This window comes from Salmo salar, chromosome ssa21, assembly GCF_905237065.1.
Source record: "Salmo salar chromosome ssa21, Ssal_v3.1, whole genome shotgun sequence".
In the NCBI taxonomy this organism is placed as follows: domain Eukaryota; kingdom Metazoa; phylum Chordata; class Actinopteri; order Salmoniformes; family Salmonidae; genus Salmo; species Salmo salar.
In genome coordinates this window covers 12,275,444-12,293,583 of record NC_059462.1, presented here as the reverse complement: position 1 = coordinate 12,293,583, position 18,140 = coordinate 12,275,444, and the positions used below count along the sequence as shown (strand labels likewise).

At 43.5% G+C, this 18,140-nt stretch overlaps 1 protein-coding gene across 3 annotated transcripts in view; it reads left to right on the top strand.

The window, feature by feature from the left end:
• The window catches only part of LOC100196256 (signal transducer and activator of transcription 1-alpha/beta), a 37,382-nt gene that overhangs the window by 10,262 nt on the left and 8,980 nt on the right, over positions 1–18,140 (top strand). For 2 of the 3 annotated variants that reach the window (XM_074112239.1, XM_074112241.1), the window contains exons 2-13: positions 3,501–3,628; positions 4,362–4,506; positions 4,885–4,980; positions 5,285–5,374; positions 5,575–5,653; positions 5,900–6,009; positions 6,093–6,244; positions 6,411–6,569; positions 14,666–14,758; positions 14,998–15,057; positions 15,222–15,251; positions 15,345–15,435. In XM_074112239.1, coding sequence (XP_073968340.1) covers positions 3,501–3,628; positions 4,362–4,506; positions 4,885–4,980; positions 5,285–5,374; positions 5,575–5,653; positions 5,900–6,009; positions 6,093–6,244; positions 6,411–6,569; positions 14,666–14,758; positions 14,998–15,057; positions 15,222–15,251; positions 15,345–15,435 — 1,233 coding nt within the window. Of the gene's footprint in view, positions 1–3,207; positions 3,300–3,500; positions 3,629–4,361; positions 4,507–4,884; positions 4,981–5,284; positions 5,375–5,574; positions 5,654–5,899; positions 6,010–6,092; positions 6,245–6,410; positions 6,570–14,665; positions 14,759–14,997; positions 15,058–15,221; positions 15,252–15,344; positions 15,436–18,140 lie in introns of those variants that run through there. The other variant, XM_074112240.1, reaches the window with a different exon arrangement.

Below are 18,140 nucleotides of genomic sequence, written 5' to 3'. Positions count from 1 at the left end.
AGACCCGGCCGTCCCTCTAAACTTTCAGCTCATACAAGGAGAAGACTGATCAGAGATGCAGCCAAGAGGCCCATGATCACTCTGGATGAACTGCAGAGATCTACAGCTGAGGTGGGAGACTCTGTCCATAGGACAACAATCAGTCGTATACTGCACAAATCTGGCCTTTATGGAAGAGTGGCAAGAAGAAAGCCATTTCTTAAAGATATCCATAAAAAGTGTTGTTTAAAGTTTGCCACTAGCCACCTGGGAGACACACCAAACATGTGGAAGAAGGTGCTCTGGTCAGATGAAACCAAAATCGAACTTTTTGGCAACAATGCAAAACGTTATGTTTGGCGTAAAAGCAACACAGCTCATCACCCTGAACACACCATCCCCACTGTCAAACATGGTGGTGGCAGCATCATGGTTTGGGCCTGCTTTTCTTCAGCAGGGGCAGGGAAGATGGTTAAAATTGATGGGAAGATGGATGGAGCCAAATACAGGACCATTCTGGAAGAAAACCTGATGGAGTCTGCAAAAGACCTGAGACTGGGACGGAGATTTGTCTTCCAACAAGACAATGATCCAAAACATAAAGCAAAATCTACAATGGAATGGTTCACAAATAAACATATCCAGGTGTTAGAATGGCTAAGTCAAAGTCCAGACCTGAATCCAATCGAGAATCTGTGGAAAGAACTGAAAACTGCTGTTCACAAACGCTCTCCATCCAACCTCACTGAGCTCGAGCTGTTTTGCAAGGAGGAATGGGCAAAAATGTCAGTCTCTCGATGTGCAAAACTGATAGAGACATACCCCAAGCGACTTACAGCTGTACTCGCAGCAAAAGGTGGCGCTACAAAGTATTAACTTAAGGGGGCTGAATAATTTTGCACGCCCAATTTTTCCGTTTTTTATTTGTTAAAAAAGTTTCAAATATCCAATAAATTTCGTTCCACTTCATGATTGTGTCCCACTTGTTGTTGATTCTTCACAAAAAATTACAGTTTTATATCTTTATGTTTGAAGCCTGAAATGTGGCAAAAGGTCGAAAAGTTCAAGGGGGCCGAATACTTTCGCAAGGCACTGTATGTTCTGGGATTCTTCCGATGGCATTGAAGAGTACATCACATCAGTCACTTATCAATAAGTGCATCGAGGATGTCGTCCCCACAGTGACTGTGCGTACATACCCCAACCAGAAGCCATGGATTTACAGGCAACATTCGCACTGAGCTAAAGGGTAGAGCTGCCGCTTTCAAGGAGCGGGACTCTAACCCGGAAGCTTATAAGAAATCCTGCTATGCCCTCCGACGAACCATCAAACAGGCAAGGCGTCAATACAGGACTAAAATTGAATAGTACTACACCGGCTTGCATGTTTTGCAAACTATTACAGACTACAAAGGGAAGCACAGCCGAGAGCTGCCCAGTGACACGAGCCTACCAGACGAGCTAAATAGCTTCGATGCTCGCTTTGAGGCATGTAACACTGAAACATGCATGAGAGCAAAAGCTGTTCCGGACGACTGTGTGATCACTCTCTCCGCAGGCGATGTGAGTAAGACCTTTAATAAATCTTCTTAACCTGTTAGGGCTAGGGGGCAGTATTGACACGGCTGGATAAAAAACGTACCCGATTTAATGTGGTTACTACTCCAGCCCAGTAACTAGAATATGCATATAATTATTGGCTTTGGATAGAAAACACCCTAAAGTTTCTAAAACTGTTTGAATGGTGTCTGTGAGTATAACAGAACTCATATGGCAGGCCAAAACCTGAGAAGATTCCATGCAGGAAGTGGCCTGTCTGACAATTTCTTGCCCTTCTTGATTATCTCTATCCATTACAGTGGATCTCTGCTGTTACGTGACACTTCACACGAACAAAACGCCGCTATTTGGATATAACGATGGATTATTTTGGACCAAACCAACATTTGAATCTCTACACCTTCCATTTCCTTTGTCCTTCATACAAACACCATATGTAAGGTCCCTCAGTCAAGTCTTGAATTTCAAGCACAGATTCAAGTATAAAGACCAGGGAGCTTTTCGAAAGCCTCATAAAGAAGGGCAGTGATTGGTAGATGGGTAACAATAAGAAATCAGACATTGAATATACTGTGTCTTTAAGCATGGTCAAGTTAATAATCATGCTGTGTCAAAGATGCAGTCATCCTTCTGATCTGAGCTGCAGGACAGGACGTTGGAGACGGCTCATGGTAGAGAAATGAACATAAAATTCTCTGGCAACAGCTCTGGTGGACATTCCTGCAGTCAGCATGCCAATTCCATGCTCCCTCAAAACTTGAGACATCTGTGGCATTGTGTTGTGTGACAAAACTACATTTTAGAGTGGCCATTTATGGTTCCATGGTACAAAGTGTATCTGTGTAATGATCATGCTGTTTAATCAGCTTCTTGATATGCCACAATTGTCAGGTGGAAGGATTATCTTGGCAAAGGAGGAATGCTCACTAACAGCGATATAAACAAATTAGTACATAACATTTGAGAGAAATAAGCTTTTTGTGCATATGTAACATTTCTGGGATCTTTTATTTCAGCTCATGAAACATGGGATCAACACTTTACATGTTGCGTTTATATTTTTATTAAGTGTAGTAATCTGAGAGGAATGGAAATTGTTGTCAACGTTTAAATAGGCTAATGGTGAATGGTTGTTGAATGTCTGATATAAAACCTACTTTACCTCTGTATGAAATACCCAAGATGGCAACAGCTCCACTAATTCATTTCTCAGCCAGGTTCACCATCATAAGGCACACTGTTGTGCTGCTTTTTAGATCACATTTCTACACCATCAGTCTACACGGGACATGCTGCTGCACAAATCAATATGTGATATTTCAGGAAAAGTGAAATGCACTTCAATTTGATTTCAGCCTACAAACCCTAGTTTAATTAAACTATACCCATTCACTGAGTTAGACAGAATGTAATACAAAGAGAATGTCACATAAAACCTATTCTGGCAGGATCCTGTTAAGCAACTTTGGTCTTACCCAGCAGTAGCCTACTATAGAGTAGCTACCTCTCTTCCTCAACCCTCCAAAGACTAAAGAAGCTTATAGCTGACTAATAGTACGTCAGAGTTCTCAATTTAGTTTTCAATTCAAGAAGTAAATTGAAATTCAATTAATTAATTAAAAATTACCCATTGTTTTCTGTGACGATATTTCAATTCCTTCCTGAATTTTCGGACATGAAAATCGAACTGAGCCCAACCCTGGTGTACATGGCTGTAGTCATACGTGGACGTGGTGACGATTTGATCACAGCATCTGAAAGTAAACACAGTTTGACCTGTGCAAAGGATTACAATGCAGCCTGTATGTGCAGTTGGCAATAAATATGGCATGCAACAGTTAGTAGGCTACATATTGTACTGTGTTTCCCACTATACTGGTTATCCTCTGACCTCCATACTGAGGTGCCTATGGAATGATACAGGAAAACACTGATTGCCATTCCCTGTCCCTGGTTTCTAGATGGCCCAGTGGTTCCAGCTGCAGCAGCTAGACTCCAAGTACCTGGAGCAGGTGGACCAGCTGTATGATGATACTTTCCCTATGGAGATCCGCCAGTACCTCAGTGCCTGGATAGAGAGCCATGACTGGTGAGTGAGCTGCAGTAAGCAACAGACTGCCAAGTGGTGTGTAGTTTACACAGTCAGTATGTGTAGATGCATTTGAAGGCTGTGGTGCAACTGCTCTCATGATGTATTGTGCTTTGTTTGGCCTTTTTAACCTAGATCGAGAAAGCCTGCGCCAACTACTGTAATAAGAAAACTGAAAGTAAAAGTAACATGCTTGTAAAGGTTGTGGACTACTTGAAATGTTAGTTGTCGTTGGTGTAAGTTTGTTGACCTTTTTCACCTCACAACTTTCACCTCACAAATTACTGCAAAAAAAAGTAATTCCTTTGTGCCAATCATCGTGCCCGCATTTGGACTCTGGCCCTGCCCACTCTAGCTCAGAGTGGTTATAGCAAATTTGGCGGCCGACCAAGTTATCAGTGTGTTTTACTAGAAGTGTTTGGCAGTGCATCCGCGATAACCACAAGTTCATTCCTAGTGTAAAAGAAGATTGTGTATGTGATTACTATGTGTGGTGGTGATAAAGATTAATACAATTCCTGGACTGAGATGCATCCGTACCATTCTTGCCGGACAGCCTGTAGCGAGTCAGAACCAAGTATATCAGCATTCAGTCACTAGCGGGTGAGGGCTCAGAAGCCAACTGCTCAGATGACTCCAGCTAGTCGTTTTTGCAATTACTGTGTTCCGTGGGCTGGTTGCTTTCATTTCAAAGGATGACAATTTTTAAGTCCTTTTGGTTGACCCCCTTCAGGGACATGGTGGCCACCAGCGTTTCTCTTGCAGCGGTCCGTTTCCATGACCTCCTGGCCCAATTGGACATTCAGTACAGCCGCTTCGCCCTGGAGAACAACTTCCTGTTGCAACACAATATACGCAAGATTAAACGCAACCTGCAGGTAAGGCCAGGGTCGAACTCTGAATTAATTTGTAAGGACTGACATAAGGGAAACACTCAGGCGCTGAGTATTGAGTATTGTTCTATTAGACTGGTGTTTTGATTCTTATAAGAAAGAATGGTACTCTGAAGATTTGTTTTAATGTCAGATCAGGGCCAATAAGGATTAAGGGCTTCAACAATGTTTCAAGCTAATGTAATGAGTCAGCCGTCCTAATCAGAGTAAGGTTAGACAATCTTAGGTTCTCTAAGCCAGTAAGTAACCATTTCATTGTTTGAGTTTATGAGCAGGAAAGAACAGTGGTCCTTTAACGCATCCTTGAGGAACACCAAAGTCAACTTTAAATTGTAAAATGTAAAGTTGAGAAACTTTTCCCAGGACCACTTCCAGGAATACCCTTTGCAGATGGCCATGATAATCTGTAACTGTCTGAAAGAGGAGAAGAAGATCCTGGCCTCCATCATCAAAAAAGAGGTGAGACACTGATCTTGTCTTTTGCATACTGCTTAATGGAACTCTGTGAGTATTTCTGTTGTAGTGTGTGTGTGTGTGCACATGTTCTGAATTGTGATTATGATGCATCTTCTTAGAAAAGTTGCTATTGCATGGAGAATTAATATTTCAGCACATTTCTTAGCAGCATAGATATAAAAAAGAAATTGGTTAAACTGCCTTTGATATTGTATTTGTATGTTCGATTATTGCTGCAACAGACGGAGCATTTCAGTGTGACCTGAGTGTGAAACCAGACCAAATGTTTGTGAATTTTTTTTGTCAGGATAACGTGGGGTCCACACCAAACAACATGGTGTTGGATAAACAGAAGGAGCTGGACAACAACGTTAAAGACCTGAGGAACCGAGTTCAGGTGCGGTCATTTGGACAATATCATGTGTCACTGGTGATGTGGATTTATTATCATGCACCCTACCACGACACCGCCCATTGTCTTGTCATTCTACATGAGCAATAACCAGTTGAACAGCCTACGAAAGGGGTAGAAAATGTTTTTCACAAACACCATCATGAGACATGACCATTCAAATGTGTGACTTCTGCCCTCTTCAGGATGCAGAGCATGAGATTAAGTCACTGGAGGACCTACAGGATGAACACGACTTTAAGAAGAAGACCCTGCAGAGCCGAGGTACTGTAGGAGTTAGCCTGGTCCTAGTCTCTTTCAATAGCCTGGGTCTGGGAGAAAAGATTAGATTGGTGCCATATCTGTATATGCTTTAGCCAATGTGAAGGCACTGTAAAACATATCTCACTCCTACTGTACTAAAACTAGTTTCCAGGCTGAAGCATCTGTGCTGTGAAATTCCAGATGTTTCTTATACTATCGTATTGTGAATGCTTACCGCTATGTAAATGTTGATTCTGTCATTGTCAGTGGAACAAGAGGTGAATGGGATGGCACAGTTACAGGCGGTACGGAAAGAGATCCGCGAAGAGGAGATTGTCATCAGAAAGATGTTCATCAAACTCAACATAACCAGAGGGGTAGGAATGTGTGTGCACGTGCGTTCTTGCATGAGTGTGTACACTGTATGGTTAGACTGATGTTTGTTTCTCCCGACCTATAGGTGGTGGTGAATCAGATTTCTGACATCCTGTGCTTGGCCGAGCAGATCCAGTTCAACCTGGTGACAGTGGAGGTACCTGAGTGGAAGCACAGACAGCAGATAGCTTGCATCGGTGGTCCGCCTAACGCCTGTTTGGACCAGCTACAAATCTGGTCAGCCCTGCCTCTAGTCCATGTTAGCTTTAGCCCCTAGCCCTAGGCCCAGTTCATATCCGAACCCTTATATTAAACTTTGTTCAAATACTTTCAGCAGCAATATTTTCAACCCTCATTCACGTGTGTGTGTGTGTGTGTGTTTGTTTGTTTTGTCTGTATGCAGGTTCACTGCTGTGGCAGAGGGCTTACAGCAGGTGCGTCAGCAGCTGAAGAAGCTCCAGGAGCTGGAACAGAAGTACACGTACGAGAATGACCCCATCACTCAGGGCAAAAGCGCTCTGGAGGAACGCGCTCTCACCCTGTTCAAGTACCTCATTGTCAAGTGAGATCCGCTCTATGACACCTACTATGTGTCTATGTTCCTGTAGGGATCACATACACATACACATGTATTCACTCACTGAATGGTAGTTAACTTTGCCTGAGACCTGAAGACTTGAGTCAGCTCCCAGTGTTAATGTCTCGACTCTAGGCTCTGTTCCCCAACTGGCGGCCCGCAGGTGGTTTTATTTGCTCCCGCAAGTTTTCTAAGCAAAAAAATTATTATTACTAGGTAAAAAAAAAAGAAAAAAGATTGTCATTGTTGGACATACAGAAGACTGTAAAAATACCATGAAATCAGCTCCAACTGATTTTTATTTTGTTCATCTGTTCCCAAGTATTCCCACACATAGAGAGACACGTGATCGTATACAAATGTAAGCAATGTTTGAAATGATTACTGTGAGTGGACCAAGTACTTGGAGTTTGCTCAAAAGAGGAAAGGTAGAACAAACGAGTCAGGAGCAGGTTTTCTTAATTGAATCTTCGTCTTCACAAGAACAAGGAACACAAGGTGAGTATCTTTAAACTATAACATAAATCACGGGTGTGTGACCGCCTTCATGATCCTCCCGTGGAGAGCTAGCTTCGGGTGGTCGTCCAGATCCGTGGTGACCATTCCCAAGAGGTGGAATGTCCCATTCTTCTCCCTTCCGAAAGGTACGTCCTCTCCTCTGTAGAAACTCTCAAACACTCTTTTCTTTCTCCCCTCTCTGCCGGTTCCCTCCTCTCTCTTGTAGGGGAAAGAGAATTGCTCATTAGTACCGTCAGCTGTGCTTAATTGCCTCTGACCACCTTGACTCACATGCTGGGCTGGGCAACTGTCCACTGGAGCTGCCTGCCCCCTGGTGGTCCTTCCACATACCTCCCCCCTTAGGACCGGACCGGAGAGCCGGGCACCAGACGTGCCGTCTTGGTCACGTCGGGACAGCGCGTCCGCATTCCCGTTCCTCGATCCAGCCCTGTAGATGACATGGAACGATAACGGTTGTTAACCTGTCTGGGCGAGGGTCCCACCCTGGTCAACAGCCAGTGGAATCGCGTCGCGCGAAATACAAATACCTCATAAATGCTATAACTTCAATTTCTCAAACATATGACTATTTTACACCATTTTATAGATACACCTCTCCTGAATCGAACCACGTTGCTTTACAGCAAAAGCAAAACATTAGATTATGTTAGGAGAGTACCCTGCCAAAAAAAAAATCACACTGCCAATTTCAAAGCAACTAGCATGCATCACAAATACCCAAAACACAGCTAAATGCAGCACTAACCTTTGACAATCTTCATCAGATGACACTCCTAGGACATCATGTTACACAATACATGCATTTTCTGTTCGATAAAGTTCATATTTATATATAAAAACAGCATTTTACATCGGCGCGTGACGTTCAGAAAATATTTTCCCTCAAATGCTTCTGGTGAATTAGCGCTACAATTTACAAAATTACTATTCGAAAACATTGTTAAAATGTAATATTGTCATTCAAAGAATTATAGATTAACATCTCGTGAATGCAACCGCATTGCCAGATTTAAAAATAACTTTACTGGGAAATCACACTTTGCAATAAACGACGTGGTATGCTCAGAAAAATAGGCTAGACGATACATGTTAGCGCCATCTTGGAACCATCTAAAATCAAATATACTACTGTAAATATTCCCTTACCTTTGATTATCTTCATCAGAAGGCGCTTCCAGGAATCCCAGGTCCACAACAAATGTAGTTTTGTTTGAAAAAGTTAATAATTTCTATCCCAATAGTTCCTTCTTGTTAGCGCGTTGTGAAGGCTACTCATAATGTACTGAATCGCACGGGACTTGTCGTCACGAATGTGCAAAAAATATATATTTACGTTCATTCAAACATGTCAAACGTTGTATAACATAAATCTTTAGGGCCTTTTTCAACCAGAGCTTCAATAATATTCAAGGCGGACGATTGCATTGTCTTACTAAACGTTTCGGAACAAAAGTGTTCCCATGGGCGCCCGCGTCATAGTAGTAATGGCCCTCCCCCTGTGACCAACATTCCAAGCCTCTCTTTGGGTCAGTTTCTACCATAGAAGACTCAAACCACTTTGTAAAGACTGTTGACATCTAGTGGAAGCCTTAGGAAGTGCTAAATGATTAATAAGTCCCTGTGTGTTTCAATGGCAAAGGCTTGAAAGTGATTCCACACATCAGATTTCCACTTCCTGTTAGGATTTGTCTCAGGGTTTTGACTGCCATATGAGTTCTGTTATACTCACAGACACCATTCAAACAGTTTTAGAAACTTTAGAGTGTTTTCTATCCAAATCTACTAATTATATGCATATTCTAGTTACTGGGCAGGAGTAGTAACCAGATTAACCTCTTACATCTAGACGTTCCGCTAGCGGAACACCTGCTCCAATTGCCAATGATGGGTGTGGCGCGAATTACAAATTCCTCAAAAATACAAAAACTTCAATTTTTCAAACATATGACTATTTTACACCATTTTAAAGACAAGACTCTCCTTTATCTAACCACACTGTCCGATTTCAAAAAGGCTTTACAACGAAAGCAAAACATTAGATTATGTCAGCAGAGTACCCAGCCAGGAATAATCAGACACCCATTTTTCAAGCTAGCATATAAAGTCACATAAATTCAAACCACAGCTAAATGCAGCACTAACCTTTGATGATCTTCATCAGATGACACCCCTAGGACATTATGTTATACAATACATGCATGTTTTGTTCAATCAACTTCATATTTATATCAAAAACCAGCTTTTTACATTAGCATGTGACGTTCAGAACTAGCATACCCCCCGCAAACTTACGGTGGATTTACTAAATTACTCACGATAAACGTTCACAAAAAACATAACAATTATTTTAAGAATTATAGATACAGAACTCCTCTATGCACTCGCCATGTCCGATTTTAAAATAGCTTTTCGGTGAAAGCACATTTTGCAATATTGTCAGTAGATAGCCCAGCCATCACGGCTAGCCATTTAGACACCGACCAAGTTTAGCCCTGACCAAAGTCAGATTTACTATAAGAAAAATGTTATTACCTTTGCTGTCTTCGTCAGAATGCACTCCCAGGACTTCTACTTCAATAACAAATGTTGGTTTGGTTCAAAATAATCCATAGTTATGTTCAAATATCCTCTGTTTTGTTCGTGCGTTCAAGACACTATCCGAATGGTAAAGAAGGGTTACGAGCACAACGCATTTCGTGACAAAAAAAATCTAAATATTCCATTACCGTACTTCAAAGCATGTCAACCGCTGTTTAAAATCAATTTTTATGCTATTTTTCTCGTAAAAAAGCGATAATATTCCGACCGGGAGTCGTTGTATCCGTTCAAAGACGAAAGAATAAAAACATGGAGTCCCATTGTCCGATGATAGACCACTTAGCAAATGCGCTAATGCTTTTCAGCCAGGGCCTGGAATTATGTCATTCAGCTTTTTGCCGCCTTCTGAGAGCCCATGGGAGCCGTAGGAAGTGTCACGTAACAGCAGAGATCCCCTGTATTGGAGAGAGATAATCAAGAAGGCCAAGAAATGGTCAGACAGGGTACTTCCTGTTTGGAATCTTCTCAGGTTTTGGCCTGCCAAATGAGTTCTGTTATACTCACAGACACCATTCAAACAGTTTTAGAAACTTTGGAGTGTTTTCTATCCAAAGCTAATAATTATATGCATATTGTAGTTTCTGGGCAGGAGTAATAATCAGATTAAATCGGGTACGTTTTTTTATCTGGCCGTGAAAATACTGCCCCCTATCCCCAACAGGTTAAGCAAGAAACCATCTGGCTATTCTGCTATTGTTTCTCTTACCGGCCATCCACATGAGGGGAGCATGGTCAGTAACGAGTAGGTAGTACCGGAGATAATTGAGGGCCCACTTAATGACTAGGGCCTCTTTCTCTGTGGTAGCATATCTCTGTTCCCGATCACTGAGCTTCATACTTATAAAGAGAATAGGCCTCTCTGCTTCACCTTCACCCTGAGCTAGGACGTCTCCGAGCCCCGTATCTGAGGCGTCTACCTGCACAATGAGCTCTTGGGAGAAGTCAGGAGCCTGCAGGACGGGATCAGAGCACAGGCTATCCTTTAGCAACTGGAAGGCATATTCGGTCTTGTCCTTCCACGCTACACGGTTTGGCAGGTTTTTCTTAATGACGTTTGTGAGGGGGTTGGCAATGGTTGCATACCCAGGGATGAAACGGCAATAATATCCCGTTGTCCTCAAGAAGGCTCAGACGTCCCGCTTCGTCTGGGGCCGGGGCCAGTCACGAATGGCCCTGGTCTTTTCTGCCTGTGGACGTATTTTCCGTTCCCCACGGTGTATCCCAAGTATTCCGCGTCGGACAGATCCAGGCAGCATTTTTTTGGATTGGTCATCAGCCCTGTAGCCTCCAGGCTCACGAGCACCGACCGTAGTCGCAGGAGGTGGCTATCCCAGTCCTCACTATGGATGACCACATCGTCTATGTACGCCGCCGCGTACTCTTGATGGGGCCGTAGAATGGCATCCATGAGGCGTTGGAAAGTTGCCAAAGCCCCATGCAGTCCGAAGGGCATCCTCACATACTGAAAAAGCCCTTCCAGTGTGGCAAAGGCAGTCTTTGGGCGGTCCTCCAGAGCCACCGGCACTTGCCAATATCCCTTCGTCAAATCCAGGGTGGTGATGAACTCCTCCACGGCCATCAAAGCCACACCCTCCTCTCCCCCATGGTACTTCTTCAGCAGGTTGATATGATAGAGTTGGACCTTCTTCTTCCTGTCCGGTTGCTTGATGAGGTAATTGACTGGTGAGACCCTTTCCATTACCTCGTAGGGCCCCCTCCACTGCACCAGCAAGCAGTGTTTGGCCGTGGGCACGAGTACCATCACTTTCTCTCCCACGGTGAACTCCCTGGGTGTCGCTGACTTATGGTCGGCCTGGCCTTGAGTCCATTGCACCTTCTCCATATGCTCCTTTACTATGGGCCAGACTGCCGACAGGCGGTCCCTCATCAGTATAACATGTTCTATCGTCGACCGGAACGGGCATAGTTGGGCCTCCCATGTCTCCTTGGCTAAGTCGAGGATCCCTCGACATGGCCTGCCGTAGAGCAATTCCATTGAGGAGAACCCAGTAAACGCCTGGGGTACTTCTCACAGGACAAACATTAAGTGGGGCAGAAGCATCTCCCAGTTTTTCCCGTCTCTGGACACCACTCTTCTCAACATGCTTTTAATCATTTTGTTCAGGCGTTCGCACAAACCGTCTGTCTGCGGATGGAATATGCTTGTGTGTATCTGTTGAACCTGGTATAACCGACACAAGCCCTTCATCAACCGGGACATGAATGGGGTTCCCTGGTCGGTTAGTATCATCTTGGGAAGGCCCACCCGGGAGAACAGCATGAACAATTTCTTGGCGATTCCCTTTGACGATATGTTGCGAAGGGGTATGGCCTCTGGGAACTGGGTAGCATAATCTACGACAACCAGGATGTACTCGTGTCCTCTGGCGGATTTCGGGAAGAGTCCCACGAGGTGCATAGCTATGCGTTCGAAGGGAGTCTATATAATGGGGAGAGGAATCAAAGGATTATGCAGGTGTGGCCGTGGGGCCGTACGCTGACATTGATCCACGTCCTACAATACCTTGCCACATCTCGGGTGACACGGGTCCAATGGAACCTCTGCATGATTCTGTCGATCGTTTTGTCCTGTTCCAGGTGTCCTATGACGTGGGAATGGGCTAGCTGTAGGACAGTATCCCTGTATGGTCTAGGCACCATTAGTAATTCCTGTTTTTCACCCCTTCGTTGCACGACCCAATACAAGAGGCCCCGCCTGATTACATAGTTGGGAAGCGAGGGCTCACCTGATCCGTCGACATTCCTCCCGTCAATCACCTTCACCTTCCGCATGGCATCCCATAGGTCTGCGTCTCTATGCTGAGGTACCGAACTGTCCCTTTAATTCTTGGGGCAGGTCGACCTCGGTAGAAGGGTGTGGAGGTTGTTCCCCATCCTCGTCTGGGGTGCCCGGGGAGAATCCCTTCCATGTTCCCTCCTCTGATGGGTCTTCAAATATAGTCCTTAGCCTCTGGTGGCTCCTTCCTTCCTCCGTCGTGTATAACCCTTCGCAGATGTCTTTATTGGAGGTTTCCTGGAATGGCTGTCGGAGGCGTTGAGTCTGTATTTGTCCTCTGCTCCAGAGGTTGAGGCTTTGTTTCCTTTTAGGGCTACTACCTCGGGCTTGGACTTGGTCTTTTTTTTCCTTCTGCTTTCCTGCCCCCCTACGGTGGCCCGGCTCTTGGCGTGTGATAGAGAGACCTGATCCCCGTTGTCCGATGCGTAACGTCATCTGCCGAAGCTCCTTATATAGGGGACAGTCTCTCCCGATCAATAATGGCACCTTCAGCTGGGGTACTTTCCCCGCCCTGACTGTACACCTTCCTTTCGGGTTGAGAATGGACAGACTCATGGTGGGGTAATAGTGGGTGTCTCCATGGACACAGGACATGGCTACTTAGTCTGGTAGCAGTGTTGCTGTGGTCACCATCTGCTCCTCCGCTAACGTAACCATACTTCCCGAGTCGAGAATGGCTACCACGTCTTGTCCTTCTATTCGAACCGGAATCTCCGGGGTTAGTCAAGGAACAGGCTTGGCAGAGTCCTTTCGGTCCTCCGTTTCCCCTTTTAACAACTCCCATGTAGATCGGTACGTTTCCTTAGCCTGGGCTATGTCATCGGCTGACAACAGGTTAGCTTGCCCCACGACCCTTTTTAAGTCCCTGGGTAATTCCCTCAAAATCTTGTCCACTACGAGCGTCTCTATGGCATGTCCTACTCCCTTCCCGGGCTCCAGCCACTGTTTCATTGGACGGCCATATAGGTCCATTGATGGAACTTTACAGCTCTATCTCGGGCGGTCAGCTGGCACCGGGACAGAATCTCGGTTTTTATTCGCCCATACTTAGCAGCTTCGCAGGGGTCCAGGTCAGAGTAGGCTTCCTGGGCTATCCTGGTCAAAAGAGGAGCTAACGCACTGACCCATTCTGTGGGGGGCCACGGTGGCCATCCTTTCGAATGTCATGATGAAAGCCTCAATATCATCTTCCTTTGAAAGGAGAGGTATGATGGCGTGAGCAGCCGCTCTCGGCTTTACTCTCGGTTCTTCTCGCCGGCTCAGCTGTTGTTGCATGAGTTCTGTGGTTGTCTGCTGGGCCGTGATCAACTGTTGTAGTAGAGCGTTATCCATCCTTCTTGAAGGGTTCCTCTGTGTCTACAGGTAGATTTTTGTTTTCCTCACTTATCCCTGTGTCACTCGTCCACCTAGTGCCCGCATTCTCCACCAATGTGAGCGGACCAAGTACTTGGAGGTTGCTGTAAAGCGGAAAGGTGGGATAAACGAGTCAGGAGCAGGTTTTCTTAATTGAACAAAGTTCTCTATTGAGGTAATTTTTCCTTCTCAAACACTCCAACACAATCAATGATGATATCCCAAGGAAAACACAAATCTTCTTCTTCACAAGAACAAGGAACACAAGGTGAGTATCTTTAAACTATAACATAAATCACGGGTGTGTCACCGCCTTCGCTGTCCTTCCATGGAGAGCTCCCTTCGGGTGGTCGTCCGGATCCGGGTTGACCATTCCCAAGAGGTGGAGTGTCCCCTTCTTCTCCCTTCCGAAAGGTACGTCCTCTCCTCTGTAGAAGCAAACACTCTTTTCTTTCTCCCCTCTCTGACGGTTCCTTCCTCTCTCTTGTAGGGGAAAGAGAATAGCTCATTAGTACCGTCAGCTGTGCTTAATTGCCTCTGATCACCTTGACTCACATGCTGGGCTACTGTCCGTGGGAGCAGCCTGCCCTCTGGTGGTCCTTCCACATTATACTTTTGGTCAAATATTATATCCCTTTGGGCTTCTTGCGGTCAATTAGCAGTCTACAAATTATTTGTAATTATGTTCCGACTGTCCACTCAAGAAAGAAATCGAGCTGAAGTTGATGATCCCTGCTCTAGGCTTTAGTGGAGTGCCATAGGAGTGTCCTTATCGGATGTTTGACAGAATGTTTTTGTGGCGTCTGTCTTTTAGCTCTATCGTGGTGGAGAGACAGCCCTGTATGCCCACTCACCCTCAAAGACCCATGGTGCTGAAGACTGGGGTGCAGTTCACTGTCAAAATCAGGTGATTGTGCCAGCGCTACACACTCCAAACGCAATGTGCAATACTGTGTTACTTGTAGCTAGAAGAAGCCTGCAAACCCAGAGGAGTGTTGGTTAGCCATCCATGCTGTAACTCCTCAATTAAGACCCACACCATAACACTACACTCTTCCATCCACATTAGTTCCTGATAGTCATTTGGCTTGCATTGTGATTACTTTATTGGTATCATAATACTCTTGCACCCGATAATATCCCCAGACTCCTGGTGAAGCTCCAGGAGTTCAACTACCAGCTCAAAGTCAAAGCTGTGTTTGACAAGTAAGTGAATGAGAAGTATGTACCAGAGCCATATACATACACACGTGTACACATATGGCTTTGGGAACTGCTTAATGTTATATTTAATCAGTTGTATTACATTGTTATATTTTATCAATGGCAAGAGTCAAAGCTTCAGTCACTGATGTATTGTATTTCTTTAGGGACGTCACTGAGAAGAACACAGTGAGAGGGTAGGAAATGTTTTGGTCTCTGTTATCCTCCTTAAACCTGAAGTAGCCTAGTTAGTAGTCATTACATTTCCTCTGATTTTACGTAATTTCCAGGGTCCGGAAATTCAACATCTTGGGAACCAACACTAAGGTTATGAACATGGAGGAGTCCAATGGAAGCTTGGCAGCAGAATTCAGACACCTGGTATGAACTGGCACATTCAGATGTTTTTACTGTATATTGTACATATGATATACTGTGAAAGTGAAAGTGATTTTGTTTTAGGAAATCTGTTCCCAAGTATTCCCATGCATAAGTAGGGAGGCATGTTTGATAATATCATAATGTAATCAAGGTTTGAAATTATTATGTTTTTGTCAAATACTATATCTGTTTGGGCTTCTTGTGATCAATTTGCAGTGTACAAGTTATTTATAAATATGTTCTGGCCCTCCCAACCAACCGCTCAAGAAAAGATCATCCTGCGGCTGAATGTAATTGGGGACCCCTGCTGTACATCAATGATGATAGCGTTATATAGTCTTCATATTGTAATGACTAGGGTTGCAAAGCTACCGGTAATTTATCAAAGGTAATCTATGGTAACTTTGGTAATTTATTATTTAGTAACTTTCCAATTGTTTATTCATATATAGTATAAAATGATGTCATGTCTGTGTCCATGAGTTTCTAGTGGATAGACCATATGGTTCAAGAGAAAATAGCCTAATTAATGAGAAAAAAAAGCATATTTTTCATTATTTTCAATTAACTGCAACTTTTCCAACTATTTACTTTTTTCACAACTGCCACCAGTTTTGCGCCAAAACATTTACAACAATGACATATTGACTTACTGTCACGGGTGTCGTATGAAAGAGACCAAGGCACAGCATGCGTATCGTTCCAAATCTTTATTTCTATGTGAAACTATGCAAGACAGACAATAAACTATAAACAAAAACAACAAACCGTGACAAAGGGGTGCTACATGCATAAACTCATAACAATCTCCCACAAACACTAGTGGGGAAAAACAACAACTTAAATATGAGCCCCAATTAGAGACAATGATGACCAGCTGCCTCTAATTGGGAATCATATGAAAACCCCAACCTAGAAAAAAGAACCTAGAACACAACATAGAAACTTTAAACTAGACAAAAACCTGACATAGAAAAAATAAACTAGAACCAAACATAGAAATAAATAAACTAGGCAAACCCCCCCCAGTCATGCCCTGACCTACTCTACCATAGAAAAATACGAGCTCTCTATGGTCAGGACGTGACACTTACATGGGCGTCATGCACCACAAAGTATGCCCCCTGTCTGTAAGTTAGATAATTTTTCAAACACCTAAAACAGCTTTTTCCTGAGTCATAATCATTATGCTTAATGCTATGTAACTAAAGTTTTCAGGTGGTTATTTTTTTTAAATGAAACAATATGCTTCTATTCATCTAGTTATTGCTTGCTTTTCTAAAGTCTACCAACCTTGCCAGCAGGCATGCCAGCTAAGATAGTAAAACAAGCTAGCTACTCGAACTTGATTGATAGCCTGAAATGGTTTCTTGGTAGCTAGCTATGAGGTTTGGAGATTGGGAACCTATCTGTGCTAGCGAAAGCCAGCTTCCTAAAATTGCTAAATGGCTAAAAATATTCCAGAGAACCCCCCCACACACAAAAAAAATCATATATATTTTTTAACATGACAAATAGGTTTCATCTTAGAAAATAAAACCTTGAAAGTTACCAAAATTATGGTAATTTACTGGTAAACTTCAAAAGTTTCCAGCTGGGGTTGGAACCGGTTCAGGGTACAAAACCCGAAAACCTGTCACGGTTGTCGTCGGTGAAGGAGGACCAAAACGCAGCAGATAAGTGCAGGCTCATCTTGACGTTTATTTATTTTCAAAATGAATACCAAAATAACAAAACACTAGAACGAACGAACAACAAACAGTCTGGCAAAGCATAAGGCTCAACACAGAACAATCACCCACAAATAACAAACACAAACACACCCTAATATATGGGACTCTCAATCAAAGGCAGATAGACAACACCTGCCTTCAACTGAGAGTCCCAACCCCAATTAACCAAACGTAGAAACAGACATACTAGACTAAACATAGAATACCTGAAAACCAAACAGTGCCCAAAAACCCCGGAATACTTAAACCAAATGCCCCTTCAACAAAACACACCACCCCGAACCACATAAAACGAATACCCTCTGCCACGTCCTGACCAAACTACAATACTAATTAACCTTTATACTGGCCAGGACGTGACAAAACCGAATAAGTTCAGAATTTTCTCAGGAACGGAAAAAGAACCGGGAACGAAAGTGATCTCTAGTTTTCCGGAACAGAACCGTTATTTTCAAGTCTTGAGAATCGGTTAAAAATGTTATTTTTAAGTTAGAAAAATATTCCTAATGTCTATTATACTGTATAGTTCTGTAATTCAGTGAAGTTATAATGCTAGTAATAGCCTATAAACACATTCCAATTCACATCATGTCATGATGTTCAGCGCTTCAAGCCAAGCTTCCTCCATGTCCACCCCTCTCTTACTCTCTCCCCACCCATGCCATTTCAGTCGCATCTCATGCCTGCACTTATCTGACCAATTAAACATGTAAACAAATATTTTACCCATTCCACAACAAGCTGCTCTATTTGCGCTAATTAAATTAATGAACTAAATGAAAAAACAATGTTGACTTCACAGGAAGAGTAAAGGATCGAAAAGGAACTATATGAACCGTTACTTTAGAACAAAAATAAATATGGCTTCTGCTCTGAACAGGTCATTGGAAAATAATTTAGGTTCCAACCCATGGTTTTCTGTAATACACTGTCCCTTTGTAACCCTAGTAATGACCCTAGCTTTCATAAGAG